The sequence below is a fragment of the Atta colombica genome, unplaced genomic scaffold, assembly GCF_001594045.1.
Source record: "Atta colombica isolate Treedump-2 unplaced genomic scaffold, Acol1.0 scaffold100, whole genome shotgun sequence".
Taxonomy (NCBI): Eukaryota; Metazoa; Arthropoda; class Insecta; order Hymenoptera; family Formicidae; genus Atta; species Atta colombica.
This window is the reverse complement of record NW_017259185.1, coordinates 1,593,305-1,611,515: the sequence shown is the minus strand read 5'-3', so window position 1 is coordinate 1,611,515 and position 18,211 is coordinate 1,593,305. Positions and strand designations below refer to the sequence as shown.

Genomic DNA, 18,211 nt, shown 5'->3' with positions numbered 1-18,211 from the left:
ATTATATATCTAATATTTTTATTTTTAACGTATTCTTTTCTTTTTTAATATTTATAAAATGGAAAGAATGGAGCATAAAATGTTAACCTTGCGTCGATAATATAGCGGGCTGTGATAAAAATTGTTTATCAGCTGTGAATTGTAACGACTTAAAACTTAAAATTTCGTGTGATGTAATGCTGTGAAAATGTAACGTAATGTTGTGAAAATTAATTATTGGATTTCAATTATAATGTTATTATTGTATGAACAACATTGTCTACAAAAAATAAAAAATGTGATATTAATTTATGATATTAATTAATTTAACACAGTTATTAATTTAACACAGTATTCACTTTATTATATAATTAAATTAATTATCTGTAAATTTTTTAAATTAATTATCTGTTAATTTTTGAAAAACTACAAGTTAATAAAAATAGGCGAGATACAATATCATGTGTTTCGAAAATTCAAATAATTAATACTTTCGAAAAACAGATTAAAGAAATGTTTTATTAAACAGAACGTTGCTGCAATCTGCGTAATTATCTTCGTGATCTAACAATAAATATATAGTAGTCAATTTGTCACATTGCGTTATTCAGTTTTTCGCAATAGAAAGAGTATTTTACATCCTCGATCAAATGCAAGTAAGAACATCTCTTCGAGTTTAAAAAAATCGAGCAAAAGACCTGTCTCTTTTCTTTTTAAGTCATGTAGTCCATGATTAAAGCGTTCGTTCTTGAATGGCCGAAAGCCGAAGGTAAAGACTCGGCGCATTTAAATGGAAGCGCGAGAGCAAAATTGGCGCGTGCCGGCCACGAGTCGAGGTACGCGATTGTAGTAGAGGCAGTGACGTAATGATCGATCGTGCACCCAATTTCGAATTCATCTCTAATATCCGCTCCGAGTTGCGCGTCGTAGAAAATAGAACGGTTGATTGATAGAACCTAAGACGATGTATACAAGCAGTCGTACTATAATGACGTTCTCTTGTGCGATTAGACTTCTCGCAAATCCTTCATTTAAGTGTCTGTTACGGATATTACATAATTTGATTACTGCTTTAATTTATTTTCCTGCAATTCTATTTTGCGTATGAGTTAGTCCGTGACTTGCTGAAAGAGAAGCTCGCTAAAGATTTATCCTGACAAACTTGCATAAACGTATGAAAAGAAAATCATTCAATCATATTTCTATTATAAAGACGCACATGAAATTGTACAATTTTCTTTATGCTATTATACAAATTTGTCTGGATAGATCCTTACAGAGAAACATGTTAAAAAATTTATGTTTGATGCGCAAAAGAGCATTAATAATAATGAGCATTAATAATAATAAAAGAGCATGCAATAAACCTGAACCTTTCTGAAAATCGAGATAAATATAGAAAATAATAAATTAAAATAATATGGCATATTATGCGCATAATACGTGGATATATTAATCTAGTTTAATAAATCGAGGCGTGTACCAATTAGCGATTAAAATGCTTGACCTTATGAAGAAATTAATAGAGTGACCTGCGATCCGTCGCGAACAATTCACTCGATTCACAGCAGTTAAAGAGCATATTATAACACGGCCGATTCTTTTGACAATAAATTAACTGCAGAAAAATAATAAACTAATAAAAAGTTCATAATAAAACATTTTTGATATAAAAAGAAGAGAAAAAAAACAAACAGACATTTTCGTTTAATGTTTCTTAAGAAGTTAGAATCAAAATATCGTTCATTTTGCTGTAATAACTAAAAAAAATGTCATTTTTTTATTTGCTTACAGAAAAAAAACAAAAAAAAAGAAAACATTTGTTATTCTTTTATAATCAATTATACCAAAATTAATATTATCAAAGTCTAATAATTCAAAATATTGACATGTTGACTGGAAAACTTTGTTTCTCAAAAACAAAAAGATCTTGAATAAAAATTCACACTTTCAAAATTTGTTATATTGATCCATTAAAGCCTGGTGCACAATTGAAAGAGCATGTAACAAAAATAGGGAATAACAGATTTCAATCTATTGCCTATGTTTATCAATTGTATCTTCGGCTTAGTAAAAATACTTTATCGGAGCGCGTAAACTTTATATTATTATAACAATTAAAGTTCAAATAAATATCGTGTACTTATAATATTAAACTATTAAAACTGCTCAAGTTGATAAGAGCAGAAAAAACGAACGAAGCAATGAATTTGAAATGACACTGTTCTTTGGGACTAAATGCCGTTCGTTGGCGTCTACAGTGCGATGCGGCGCGGCGCGGCGCCTCGGAAGTCGAAGCGGAGCGCGCAGACGACGCAACTTGATTGCCTGGCCTCAGTTCGCGCACAGCCGCTACGGTGTGAGGACGTGCTTGACATTTCTTGGCACATATATTTACCGAAGATAGAAAGAGAGGGATACGTGAGTCCGTGTCGCTTGTTCATGCTCCTCGTCACACCACGGTCTGTCCATGCGAATGCCGAACAACTGCCAGTCATGATCTCCGTTAAGACGCGATCTTTCTTATTGAGCACGCTTTGCCTGCTATGCAACCTCGTGGTTACAACGTACGCCCGATCCTGGGGTAAGTTTATGAGAGAGACATTAACGGACGTGTGACAGGTAATGTGGGGACGATCAGTCGCGATCATCCCTAATGACATAGGCTGGTAACAGCCGATCAAATACCGGGGGGTTCGACAGAATCACGGGAATCGAGTATCGGTGGGCATCGCACACCAGTGGCCGGCCCATGTTCGTGCATCCGTACGTGTATACGCGCGCGCTCGTATTGGTGCACGAGTGCCGACTCCATTCACCCGCAGCAGCCCGTCACGTACGCCACTTTTGTACTCGGCAATGCTCTTTACGCGCGAAAGCGATGAACGCGCAAAAGTTGAATGAAACGCGATAGTGATCAGCGATATGCGTCCACGTTGACCTATCGCCTATCACCAGGTGCCATGCGATCGGTCGCCCACGCTCGTCCTTACATCTGTTTTACGTAACGAATGTCAGCGCGCTACCAGAATGATCGCGCACCCATACACGCGAACGTCAATGGAAAACGAGAGACGGGGTCATGGGAGTCAATAGGGGTACCTAATGGAATTTTAGGCACCGAGGCAGTTACTCCTTTTTCTTTTAGATTTGGTTTTCTTTACACGAGAAGAACAGTTTTGTTAAAATATTTTAAAAGTTCTTGATACATATTTGAAAATTATTTTGTTGCATCATTAAATAATTACACGATGAGTATTAATGTAAAAAGTTTTAACATTTTTTTCTAGCGATCATCTTATTTTTCTTCTTAAATTAATTTTTGTGTATGGAATGAACGATTTTGCTGAAGTATTATTTAAAGATCCAGCTTGATTCAGATTTGAAAATAATTTTGTTGGATCATTAAACAGTTACGTAAAAATATCAAGTACGACATTTCTGTACCAATTATCCTCTTTTTCTTCTTAAATTTTCTTTTTATAAAAAAAAAATGATTTTGTTCAAGCGTTTAAAAGTTTAAGTTCAGCTTGCAGATGAAAATACAGACTTGAAAATAATTTTGTTAGACTATAAAAATAATTATGTAAAAATTTCAAGCACGATAAATACTAATGCAAAAAGTTCTGACATTTCTAACAATCAATTTGAGCGTCTTATATAATTATTTTGATGATCCAACAAAATTATTATTAGATCTGTATCTAGCTAAATTTTTAGATACGTAAATTTTTAGATCAGTGAAATCGTTCTTCAGTTTTACTACACTGAACTAGACTTTTCTGTCTCACTTCTGTCAAATATTAAAAAGATATTTATTTCCCTTTAAAACGAAAAGTGTACATTAGTTTAATCACAAAAAAAAACGGAACTCTTATTGTTCGGGCTCGGACGCGTTTCCACGGATCATGTTATTTAGCGGACAAGACCTTGTGCAACCTTATTTTGTTCACGGTGTAACAGGAAATAAAAAGCCAGTTACTATCTTAATCTGATTCCTGGTTCCTAAAGCCAAGACTAGAGAGAAACAGAAAGAGGAAAGAAAGAGAGAGCTTGTACAATAGAAATCAATCAAGATCGCTAAAAATTCGAGTTCAAGAGTTCATTCTCATCTCGGCGAGTTGTTAATACGCGTCGGATAATCGGGAACATAATCGATACGCAATATTTGCTTGAGTGGTGACGTTGACACTCTTTGGGAAAGTTAGTAGTCAGAGATCAAAGTGTGGAGCACGATAATATAAATAATAATATTATATAATCAAGGAAAATTCATTTCTTTCAAGAAATGCAATTATTTACATATTATTAGAAATTTCTCTTTGACTAGTCTCTCTCTCTCTCTCTCTCTCTCTCTCTCTCTCTATATATATATATATATGTGTCATACGATTATTAATATATATTTTTTACATCAAATGCGATAGAAAATAACACGGTCATAGTTAGATGTTTCGAATAATACAATATATATTCTTCATTAAATCAATCTGAAATAAATTGATTTAATAAAGAATATATATTGTATTATTTGAAATATCTAATTTTGTTAGCGTTCTCTGCTGTATTTGATGTATTCATATATATGGTCGTTTCTTAAGTCTTAAGAATATATATTTTTTAACTTATTGAGCGGAAAGTTATAAATAAAATCCAGTACGCATTTTATGATCTTGAAGATTAATTAGTCTTGAAAAAAATCGCACAATTACTTCAGTTGATATGCACCTTTTGGATTGCTTTGAGTAATGATGTAATATTATCTCGGCGAATATTTTTTTTTTATTTGAACAAAAAATGCTAATGATAACCATCTTGCTTGCCGCCGAATAAAACGAAATCTTTTTCCACTCGATGATCGAGATTTTAATGCATGTGTTAAATTACACATTTGCTTTATCATATGAAAAAATTGCGCGTATGCGCAAAGTCTGATAACGAAACGAACTGCGATGTGTAAATGAAATGTTACAAAGCACGAAACTAATTTACACAAATTTGTTTTTTCATTCAGAGATGTGTTTTTGATTTGTTTTTTCATTCGTTCGCACGTGTTTCTTAATAGTTCGCGAATTGCGGGAAATACAAATTTTCGTTTTTCACGAAATTTTTCAAAAACCATCAATGAACGACAGTTCGAGAAATACTTACAATATCGTTATTCCGCAGCGGAATTTCATCCTTGTCTGTCAATATTATTTAGAACGCAGATTTTCTTAATTTTTGTCCTAAATATACAACTCTTAGCATCAATTTTCACTTTATTTATAAATAAATAATTCGGATAATAGAATAGTATTTTTATGCCAAATACGATCAATGAACGTTACATTGTATCTGACAAATATATGACATTGTCGAAATAAAACTAAATAATAAAGATCGAACGCGATGTTTACGGTATTTCATGCATAACGAATTGACGCAAAGGAGAAAAAACAAATATGTAGCTCGCAGTAGCTTTTAATCGGACCGATTTATTAATTTTGCATATATAAACGATAATGAATACGTTATAGAAAGTCTGAAGAGATTGAGAAATCAAAAACAGAAATAGTAATAAGAGAAATAAAACTCTTTTATTGTTGTTAAGTTATGCTTTCCATACTGATCTTATTTCTTTCTTCAAAATTTTCTCTTTATTTTAATTATAAGAAGAGAATAGCATTTAATAAATTGCGCCGTTTGCAATGTTGAACATATCATTTCATTGAATATTCAAATGATGATAAATTTTTATCTATTAAAACTCTATCTATATAATTTTAGTATTTAATACTCGTTTTTATCAATGTAGATTAACTTTAATCTTGCATGGTTCAATTTACTCTTCATCTTTCTTTAATTTTTGAAACTAGAAAAGGATGAACCAAGATTAAAATTAAATTATATATTAATAGAAACGGACATAAGACTTTTATACTGTAATTCGAGTATTGGTGTCGTTATATTAGCGACACTGTTATTAAGAGTTACAGAATATGGGGGGATCTAAATTCAATACTAAACTGAAAGAAAAGATTTGTGCAATTATTTAGATAGTAAAATATATAGCATTTTTATGATTGCAACCAATCTTTTTTTTTTAGTGTAGATTAGAGAGATTGCTAGAACAGCTATCGCTGGAACAGCTATCGCTAGAATGTTCTCTCATGATAATCGACTACAGTAATCATATTAGTTTCTGTCCGATTTGCCCTCAAGGAAAACGATAAAAAGAAACGAGATAATTTATCTAAAACTCGAATGAACCTAAGTCACTCGGTCATATTTACATTGATGCGCGATAATTCTTGTTGATCAAGTTGATTAGAATATTTCCCATTCGAAATTTTCACGTGATCGACACTTGCGTCTATTGTAATCTCGAAGTATTTTTCTTATGGTAGCTTACGTATTAACAAACAACTTATAGTAACTTTGTAACAAATATTTTTGTCCAAACAAAAAGAAGCAGTTACGATATCTTATCGATATTCATGCTTACGTATATGAAGTAAATAATGCAATATTTAAGAAGCCGTTGATCACTTCTCTCTCTGTTACTTTACTTCCGTCATTTTGACATTCTTAGCATTTTTTGTCGTTTACTTATTCAATAATTCCATCGTGTCCAGCGGTTGTAATTGTGCATACTATATGCGTATCGAACCTTTTACTTTGTAAATATTTTATTTTATTATCAAGTTTGAAATGCATATTAGACATACAAACCAAAGTAGTTCTGTGTGTAACAAAAATGAAATTTATTTTAAAAAGAAAAGAACATTTTTGATATAAATAAACCGCATCATAAATGTTTCGCAAGGAAAATGCAACAGATTCTCAAGTGACGCGCGACGTGCGATCGTAGTTCCTCGCACATGACGCGAAAATATCATCATTGAAATTAGAAACTTTTTTTCTCGATACAATTTTATCGTTGATAAAATCTCGAGTGTTCCACAAGATCCATCTGACGTAATGATTACGCAATCATAATGACGAATAATGATATCAATTACTTTCTGATTAATCGAATGATAAATGTTCAATAGCGGTTACTTTGACTAGATTAAATTGCGATGACATTTTTTCTGCATTTCACTTGCACTGTAAAAGCATGAAAATAATTTTTTTTTAGTCATTTCTTTTTAATTTATGGATACTATCTGATTAAATAGAGAATTATTTAAAGTTAAAATTTTATTTTGCATTATAAAGCTTATTCTCGAAAGCCTTACTGATTTTATTCGGTTAATTCATCTTACTTGAGATCATATTCTAATGGATTCTTCTTCCTGCAGACTTGGCCGTGGTGATCGGTAACGAAATCGACTTTTACGCGCGTAACAGTACTCGTATGGGCCATGCTAGCATCAAAGAAGCCATTGCCCTGACTGGAGTAACATACGATGATACTACTCGAACGATGTATTTGTCTGACGTAAAGAACAACGTGTCTATATTCAGCAACGACCTCACGGAGAGGAATTTTACGTCAACGCCCCTATTGAAAAGTAAGTACAGAGCGCTAATTAACTCCTTTATTTACCATAACGAGGTCAAATTCGAAAATAATGAATATTTTAAAAATCAAAAAGATTCAGAATTTCCATTTTTAGCTCACTCTTTGAGATGACTAGATTGAAATAAAAAAATGTAAGTCATTAAATAGTTTTCCTAATGTTATTTATATAAGATTGATTCTAATATTTGTGGAATATTCTATATTTGAGAAATTTTCTTGTTTAGTGATTAACTTAAGTTTTATCTTTACCGAAGTTCATTATAATACGAGAAGGTATCAAAATTCACGCGAACGCAGTTCTTATAGTCTACGTTCACACAATGAAATCGCTTCCGCTTAATAAGGCGAATTTTTAAGACGCGTAAGAAATTCTGTGGAATTTGCCACGTGCTTTTTATATATTTGCACAATCCAACTAAACCGGTTTTATTAATGAAAAGTCATTTACTCAGACATAATAATAAATCGAAAAAGATTCTTTGGATTTTTTGCGACCAGTGTCATTGATGATGGACATCTTTTATTTTCTATTTCTTTTACAGAAATGTCTCCTTTTAAATATTATAACGAAGATACCACATAAATTAATATTTTGAAAAATACTTGTGTGTATCTTTCTCTTTGGAAATCTCTGATCCGAAAAGAATTCTAAACAAATGCGTGTTGAAATGTAAATACGATCTGTGAGATGTCTTTATGTCGCTGTTACATTTAATTCCATGTGCGTAGAAGAAAACGGAATGCATGTCGTCGACATCGTTTTCGACACGCTGTCGCGCACTCTGTTCTGGGCTGACGCCTTGAAGGAAATTATTGCGAAGATGCACGTATCGGAGAACGGTGAACCGGGCGTTCCTGTCGTTTTGCACAATCTCACCGGGAACAGCCCACGTGGCATCGCCCTCGACGTGTGTAACAGGTGCGCCATTTACAATGTCCTACGTCACAGGGATCAGTCCTCTTTTTCCTGATCCGTTTATAGAATCGAGAAATGCCAATAGTCATCAATGGAAGTCATAAAGCATTCACAATAGCAGTATATAAATAAAAATCCTGAAAATACATTAAAAGATCATTAAAGCTATATCAATTTTTAATAAAGTTTACTAGAGAAGAAATTAAATTTAGTAAAGAAAATTTTATTAATTTTATTATATCTGAAATATTATATATAATTTGGAAATTATTTTAGTAATATTGATCAGACATCTTCTAATTAGACTCACGAAATAACGTCAAGATTAAGGTGATGCCATTTTTCAGCAAAAATGTATGATAGTATGTATTATCTATTAGTTGAAAAATGACCGCAAAAATTGGAGACGTTATTCTGATTAGAGAATCTCTAATATTGATGATTGGACATAAATAAAACAATATAGCATAAAATAAAAATAGATATTAATAATTATGCATAATATTAAAACAGCATGAAAAAAGTAAAGTGCGAGACGAGATCTCATATAGACTGGCACTTCCCAATACATTCATCGATCTTGCATTGTCAGCGAATTGTCATGCTTTATAATAAAAAAATAAAAGTGCAGCTGCAAAAAGTGATGAAGAAAAGGCGTTATTTTCGTTGGAATTTTCCGATTATTTGTTCATTTTGCTTCATCAAAGAAATTTTTTATATAATAAAATATTTTATTATATTCTACATCATACATAAAAAGATTACAAGAGACGTCATTTTATCTTATTCTATTCTAGTTTAAACATTATAAAAACTTTATTTTATATCTTTAAGAATTTATGTTGAAAGACAAATTTATTTATAAATATAGTTATATGAAATTTTGCACCTTCCGTCAGCACTTGAGTCTTTGAGCTTCAGTGTAGATTTATTTGAGATATAAAAATCTGAAAAAATTCTTGCATATTTGTAAAAGCTTTAACATTTTTTACTATAGAATTATAGACTAATTTTTACTGATAGAAATCGAATTTTGCTTTACTTATATTTTTTATACATTTAAATTTATCTATCAAAATTCACAATCAAAATATTGACTGTGCTTTCAAAGTCTAATTTATCTGGCAAAGAATTAAAGCTCCTTAGTACTCATTTCAATCATATTGAATTGTGACGTCGTAAGCGAGAAATGACGTTGATTTTTCTTATATACCATTTGTAGATAAAAAGAATTTAGATAAAACAAAATGTTGAGATCGCTTTAAAATATTTGTAAAAATGGACGAAGATTCTCCCTTATCTTTCCTGACAGTCAGTAAAAAATCAAAAAAGATTCGTGAAGTGAAAATAAGCTATGCATGCGCATTAAAGTAAAAACTAGTAAACTCACTTTACGTATCTTTTACGACAATTTACTGACTGTCGTCACGATTCAATATGGCTGAAGCGACTACTCAGGAGCCTTAATATGAAATAAATTTATTAAATGATTTACTTCCATCGAATTAAAGAAGAAAAATGATAGAACATTGAAAATAATGATAAATTTTTTCTTCAGTCGTATATACTGGTCGAACAGTAACTCCTCAAATCCCAGTATCGAATGTTCTAATCTTGATGGGAGCAATCGGATGATTGTCATCAAAGAGAATCTGTATGAGCCCTTGGCGGTGGCAATTGACCATGCAGAACAGAAGCTGTACTGGATCGATGATGTCGAGGGGATCCACTTCAAGATCGAGCGTAGCAACTTGGACGGCAGCCAACGAGAATTGTTGGTCCATAAACAGAATCAGCAGCCGGTTTATTTGGCTGTGGATAACGAATTGATATACTGGTCCGATTGGGTATACAGAGCGATCTGGACCATACCGAAAAACACCAAGGCTGGAGATTCCCCGTCCAAGTTCAAATCGTACTTCTCCAAAAGGGACGCTGATCCGGCCGGAATAGTGACGCGTGACAACATCGGTCAAATCGATTGCGTGAAGATTCTATCGAAAGAGAAGAAACCGAACCTGTTAATACCCGCTTTACGACCGGTGTCCGAGACGTTCAATAATTTAACTACCAGCACGGAGGAATCGGACTTGACCACCGAGAGCTCCAAATACTGCCTATATGGTCATCTGAACAAAACTACTAATACATGCCGATGCAAAGAAGGGTGAGTATAAGTAGACAGTTAAATGATGTTATTGATATTAATATATTTATGAAATATTTATATTTATATTAATAATTTTTTTATACAAATAATATAAATTTTTAACATAAATTTTTAATATAAATTTATATATGTAATTGGATAAAAAAAATTTTACAAATAAGTGATGATCCATTAAATTATATATACACATATATATTTCCATGTTTGATAAGCAATTTAAAATTCGCCTAATCTCTCTTCTCACAGATTTACTGGATCCTTTTGCGAAATATTTCTCTGTCACAATTACTGCCTCCATGGTAAATGTATTATAAATCATCGCGGACTTCCTGAATGCATATGCACGAGCACATTTAGCGGTAATCGCTGCGAGACAAGTGTTTGCAATGGTTACTGCCTTTACGACGGCGAGTGTTCCGTCCAAGATGGAAGACCATTTTGTAGCTGTAAATATTCTAAAGGGATTCGGTGCGAAGAACCGAACGACATTAAGGAGATCTGCGCGATTTATTGCGCGAGCGATCACATCGGATTATCCAGCATCAGCGTTACATCGTGCAGGTATGTGCATGTTCTTAAAAATGGATATCTCATTTTATATTTTATAATTTTGTTTCTAATATTATTTAATAACATAGAAAAATAATTGAAAGCTTAAAGATTACAATTACGCTAAAAAATATTAATATTTTTAATAAGAGATTTTTATATTCATTTAACAAGATTCAGAAAAAATACATGATTTTTAAATCGGTATGTATATATAAATGCAGTCTATTAATATCTCATTATATATCAACAGGTGTACAAATTTCAATCAAACGGCCGAAAGAATTACACTTACCAACAGTTTTCAGAACGGCATTCTGTTACCAATATTCATAGCCTTCACCATTCTATTTCTTTTAATGATCGCCGTACTTAGTTATTATATAAATAAATTACGGAGGCGACCACGAATCAAGAGGCACTATGTGGTCAGTAAAGGCGTTACGCCGCTCACATCCCGACCGCAGATACCGGACAATCAGTGCGAAATTACCATAGAGAATTGCTGCAACATGAATATCTGCGAGACTGTGAGTGATATGTCTTCTAAATAACGCCCCATGTAATTGATAACAAGCATCGTGTCAGCATTGCTGATACTAAAGAAACTTAAGATCGAATTTCGTCCATTCTCCTCGCGTTTCGCACTTTGCTACGAATGCAAAATTGTGATTCTTCGCAATTGCGATTATCACACTTCTGTAATTACGATAAGTCATTAGAGAAGATAGTATATTTGGCTCGATTAAAGCACGCGATTCAAATTCTATGTTTAACTTCGAATCTGATTAAGAGTTACTACTTTTACTTTTAGCTTTTTATATTGTTAGTTCTTGAGGAAAGTATCAAATTAGTTTGTATATTATGAGTTATGAGCACGAATTTTTGAGTTAATTCTACCAAAAAATACGTATTTATTTTTACATACTTGGTGTATTTTGCTTTTTTAAGCGTATCTCTGCTTAAAAAAAAAGGAAATTTGAAATTGTTATATGCTATTTAATAACTTTTTTATTGGCAACATTTAAAAATAACGGCTTTCAGAACAGTATTGCGCTAGTATCATATCATGACTAATTTTTTAAATTATTTATTATTATTATATAATTTTATTTAATTTTTTATATAAATATATATGGTTATGCAATACAAGAGATTATCTTGTCGATTAATTTATATGACATACAGACATTTTAATTATTATTTATTCGTAATTCACTTGGCTTTGTAAGCAATTTTTTATGGCCATTTTTTATCAATAATTTTTTACTTTATTACTTTTATTTCTTTTTCGTTTTAATTAAAAATTCATATTAAGAGAATAGGAATATCATTGCTAATCATCATATCATTGCTAATATTCTATACATAATTAAAAAAATCATTAAAATATTTTTATAATCTTATTATTATTTAATTTAATTTTATAACAATAATTAACTTCGACGATGAAAAAATGTAGGCATTAATTTCTTATCTTATAACATTTAAGAGAAGACAAAGTCAAATTATGTTATCTTCTTTGACGAATGCGACTGTGTCGCTCGTAGATTTCAATTGCGTGCACAGTGTCAAAGATCGAATTATATTAAGACTGAATCTGTTTTGTCGTTAAATTCCGATTAAGCAATCGACTAAATTGGAATTATATATTCTTCGTATGGTGTTAATTGTATGATAATATTAACGGTTATAGTTTTGTTTTTTTCGCAGCTCTAAAAATACGATGTATATTTGTTACTTGAAATAAACAACGGTTATAGTAAGAATAAGACTTTCTACAAAGATCTTTAAGAACCATTTTACAATTATTTACAAATATATGATTCGATTCATAGAGAAATAAATCTTCCCCGTGCTAAGCTATTTCTAAATTTAAATAAATTCAATTAAATTCGTCAACAGGATAATTTCATTTCTTTTTACAGCCGTGTTTCGAACCGAAATTACGAAATGGTGTGTCAAAGAGCAATAATGTGAAAAAGGAAGAGAAGAACTTCTTGTTGGATGATATGGAAGGTAATTCGTGCTAGCACATTCTGCTCTTGTCTCGTCGCATGAAATGACGAAAACTCTGCACGAGCTCTGCACCGTGTCGGAGATCGCATTCGCGGGACTGTTCCGCGTTTATATACAAGACGGCGGCGAACTTTAGTATTGTTGTTAAGTTTGAAAATCTGTGTTGATGGAATGCGCACGAGTGCGTTATATCGACGACGATTTCACTCCAACTTGGGAAAGAAAGCCAAAGGTCTTTTTAGAAAGTCCTATTTTTTAGTATATCATACACGTTGAGCTGTGTTTTAGAACCATTTTTTCACTTTAGTAGTCATTAAATTTATCATTTAACGATGTTAGACATTTGTTTTAGCAATTATAAAGCTGAACTTTACGTTTTTCTAAACCTGCCGATCGCAATCCCTCGTGCATAAGCAATACTAAAGTTTTAAATAAAGACGCGAGATGTTATAAAATTTGAAGATATAAATGATTTTTTTAATTATATCATGAATTATTAATTTTATTATATTATTTTTTTATTATATTTTATTATATACATATTTCTTTCAAACATTATATAATAATATGAATTTGTTTCTGAATTTGTTTCTGAAACAATATGAGAGAGAGAGAGAGAGAGAGAGAGAAGAGAGAAAATTTTAAATTTAAATATATAAATATAAAAATATTTAAAGTATAGAAACATAATAATTTTTAATTTAATAAAATATACAATTTTTGACAGAAATATATACAGAATTTCGAATTCGTGAGATTGTATTATCAAAAAAAAAAAATGAGAGGATATGATATCGATATTTAAAACAAGCCAAGAGATATACAGTTTAGAAAAAATTTGTTCTTATTCTATCTAATAGATTTACCTGCTGAGCAACATAATTCTGATATAAAAAATTTTGTAATACTTCTTTATAGTTTCGTATTGTATTTTTTTCGTTTCTCTTAAATCATTTAGAAGAGAACTCAAATGTATGCAAAAAGTAATATCGCAGTCACAAGGGATGCGCAAAAGTTGCCTTAAGCGATAATTCTAATCATTGCTCAAAGTACCGCTGAGTACATTCCTGAATGAAATTTAGATCGTGATATGGCGTCGCAGAGATAAGTGATTCTCTTATAACATTTTTTGACTGAGTCATCTGTCAATGGCTTTACGGTACATAATTATATTAGTAATTTTATTGCATCAGATCATTATTCAACATTTAATTCCATTTGTCATTCTTTGATAGTTATCGCGTTGATGGGAATATTATCGTAAAAGCTTCATATCTCGATTCAAAACGCTTCTCTACTTAACTTCATTCTCAGTTTAATCTATTCACTTCGTTTGTATACATTTCCGTAATCATATTCAACCGCTAACCATTTTTTATCATACTGTGAGTACAACATACACGTGTATATATATATATGTATACATCTAATATTTATACGTGTACATATATGTATACATCTAACATTTATGAATATACGAACGATGAGCTCGAGTTGGATCGTGTTTTACGCGTCTATGATCCTTTAATGTGAATTTCTACCGCTGTTGGATTAATTCATTTCGAGAAAGACGTTATCACTGACGTAAATAGTAGTCATATGAAAATTCATATGGCATTGTCTGGCAAATGCATATAATATACGTATACATATTATACGAAATGTATATTAGATGAAACTAGAAGAATATTCAAAGAGTCACAATGTATAAAAACGATTCTCATCCTCGAATATCGGATGTTCCCAGTGATAAAAAAATACACTGCAGATGTATAAAACTTTGCCAGAAGTTTGTAATATTTATACATCAATGATATCCGTGATTTTTAATTCATCTAATTTGAGGATCGTCAGAATCGTTTTTTTATAGTATTGTTTGAAGATACCTGTAGCGTTTATTTTATTGCAGAACAAATACTCCGTTTATTTAACTGCAAAAACTTTTGTTCTGTATCGATATATGCAACGCTGAGCCAACTTTTAAATCTTTCTTCCAATTTTATTCCGTCGTGAGAATGAAAAATATTTGTCTACCATTTTTATGTTATGTCGCATGTAATTATGATGATTACAGCGCACATATAAAATCATGTGTGAGGCGAATGTACAAATGCACCGCACTTGTACGTTAAAATTGATTTTATTTTGATTATTCTATTCTTATACGGAGAAAGAATGATCGCAAATTTTTATTTTTGTTTTTAGCCCACATTTTTGCGCAAATCAGTCATAATATATAGTAGTTACTTAAAGCGTACAATCTATTACGTACACCAAAGTTACTTTTGTTAGTAATAATAACATGAAACAGAGTACAATATTATTGGTTTGCAGAAATTATATCGCATATTAACTTAAGACATAATTAAACTACTTACTATGCCTATGTTATGTGGAAGCATATATATGGAAATGTTGTTCAATTCTAATTTCGTTGTAAAATGGCAAACCAATGATTATTATGTTGTTCATTTAATTGTTTATTTATAGGATTTATATTATTCTTTATGATACGGAATAATGTTCCTGTCGTTATGACAACAGTTTATTCACAGTACATGACGATGCTTTCTGTTCCTGTATACGGTAGATGTTACTTAAAGAAAAATTGTCTTATTTGCTTTTTAAATCTACTATATAATTTTGTACTAAAGATTTGCGACATTTGCTGACTTTATATATATATATATTTTTTACACACACACACACACACACACACACACACACACACACACACACACACACACACACGCACGCACGCATGCACACACACACACACACACATATATATACAATTTAAATATGGAAAAATATATATGTATGAAAGTTGCGCGATCTATCTATATTGTATTGGAAGATAGCCCTCTCCCACACACTCATCCCCAGAGATGGGATAGTGGATTTATGGTGAAAGGGTTATATTCCTGAAAAATATAAATGCCATAAAAAATGATGTATAATATGCAATATGTTTCTGTACAATTATGTATTCGAAATGATGAAATTTGTTATATGCAACATCTCAAATTTATTTAGTTTAATTATTTATGCAGAAATATTAATCTATTATCTGAATCTTTAATATTCGATCTCTATTCTTTTGAATGTTATATATTTTCTGCATAGAAATTCTTGCGTTTTTATTGCGTTTATTTTAAATTGCGTACTTAACTTGATGTTTTACATTGTACTTATATCATAACTAAATTATTAGATTCTTTTTAAATTATTAAATATAACTTTAAAAGCAACATATTACATATTTTGCATCTCCGTTTACAATGGTTATTAATGCTGGTTGCTATTGTATACAGATTAAAATAAAATAAAATGGATTATCTCTTATTATTGCAGGTGTGTCATTATTATGTATACCTTATTTTGTAAAAACTAATAAAGAGATTTGAATTATAATTTAAATATACGTCTTCGTGTAAAAAACAATTATATTAGATACAAAACAGAAGAAATGAGCAATTATGAAAAATATTGAAATGCCAGATTAATTGGCATCCTATATTTTTGTAGGTTACGTATTATATCTTTAGATTGACTATACATGAATTTTATCCGAGCTGATAAGGAATTTTCATTTCGACTATTCTGTATCACGGATAATACTATAATGTATCCCATTTAAAAAGATATTTGAAAAGACATTTTACCTTTTCAAAACTGCTTATAGAAGGTTGAAGAATTTGATATACATATATCAGGCACTATGTTGTATAGGGCATTATCTTTTTGTTAGTTAACCAAATAAGAATTCTTTTGTGTCCCGACGTATCTGTTCATTTCATCAATAACACATAGATATTTATACTGAGACGAATGTGTAAAATTTTTTGAAATTTAAATTGATGCGAAACCAAGAATTCGACAAGATTGACAAGAAGTATGGTTGGTAGATACTAACGAAGGCCAATCTGAATTAGGCTTAATATTAACATAAGGGGAGCGCTCCACGAATCTGAATTAGGCTTAATATTAACATAAGGGGAGCGCTCCATGAAAGCTCCGAGAGCAAAAGAAACAATCGAACGCTCGTACTCGTGGTAAAATGGCATCCGCATCTCTGAAAGGCACTCGCAAGACATACAGCTTCGAGGAACGGAAAATCTTGATATCATTGATAAACAAGCACGAGATCGTCCAAAATAGGAAGTCAGATCCGATCTCCATATGCAAACGAAAGTCGGCGTGGTCGCGAATCACCGAGGAGTACAATTTGATAGTAGGGTCTCGGGGCGCGCGTTCGACCATACAGCTCAGACGTTGCTGGGAGAATATGAAGGCTTGTAAGCGTAATCGCGATGAAAAGAAATTTCGGTAATTCAGCATTATGCAGCAATTGTTCTCGAGATTAATTGAGCTTGACACAGAACTTAGTAGATAATGAGAGATGTAGTTTGATGAAATTCGTATCTTGGCTTTTGCTTCTAAGAGTTAGAAAGAAGACAATAAAATTTTAAATTTGAAAAGTTTTATTTTTAAAATAAATCTATTTCAAGATTCAGAAGTTAACTAGCAAGTAGTTTGCCTCAGCAATTAAAGAAGATTAATATAAAACAAAAAGATCGAAGAGAATAAATATTAAAATCTTTTGATCTTTTAGTGAAAATATGAAAGCAGTTTGTCAATCGACAAAAGACAAGGCGAGAAATCAATGTTGGGAAGGTATAACTTGTGGTCAGAATGTCCCAAAAGCACCATTGTCTACCGGAACTGTTGGTTTACCACCAAATGTAGTATTCGAGCCGAAGGATTCAGAACCATTCACATTGCAAAGTGTTTGCACTGCTGGACCTCAAAATCCAAACTGCTTAAAGAAGGATGTAGACAGTCGCGAAAATTCAAATTGTAAATATGCTTTTTTTAGCTTCTTCCACATTTAGTATAGTAATCTTGTTAAACATATAATTTTTGAGAAAATAATTTTATTAATTATTTATAATTTTATTTGTAATTATACAAATAAGGAAAGTTAAAACAATAAATAATAATTAAACATCAATGAAGGAAAAATGTGATAAATGATATTTTTATGAATAAAGTAGTTTCTTATTTG

The 18,211-nt window shown here is 31.3% G+C and overlaps 2 protein-coding genes across 2 annotated transcripts in view; both read left to right on the top strand.

Moving 5' to 3' along the window:
• The first annotated feature begins 2,331 nt into the window (after nt 1-2,331).
• Nucleotides 2,332-13,582, top strand: LOC108684913 (protein cueball). The gene is made up of 7 exons (XM_018189460.1): nt 2,332-2,563; nt 7,266-7,478; nt 8,219-8,408; nt 9,964-10,572; nt 10,822-11,136; nt 11,378-11,654; nt 13,053-13,582. The coding sequence occupies exons 1-7, from the start codon at nt 2,422-2,424 to the stop codon at nt 13,155-13,157; spliced, it is 1,851 nt and encodes a 616-aa protein (XP_018044949.1). The 5' UTR covers nt 2,332-2,421; the 3' UTR covers nt 13,158-13,582.
• Nucleotides 13,583-17,203: 3,621 nt separating this feature from the next.
• Nucleotides 17,204-18,211, top strand: part of LOC108686888 — a 1,646-nt gene continuing 638 nt past the window's right edge. The window contains exons 1-2 of the mRNA XM_018192393.1: nt 17,204-17,472; nt 17,759-18,003. Coding sequence (XP_018047882.1) covers nt 17,204-17,472; nt 17,759-18,003 — 514 coding nt within the window. The remainder of the gene's footprint in view (nt 17,473-17,758; nt 18,004-18,211) is intronic.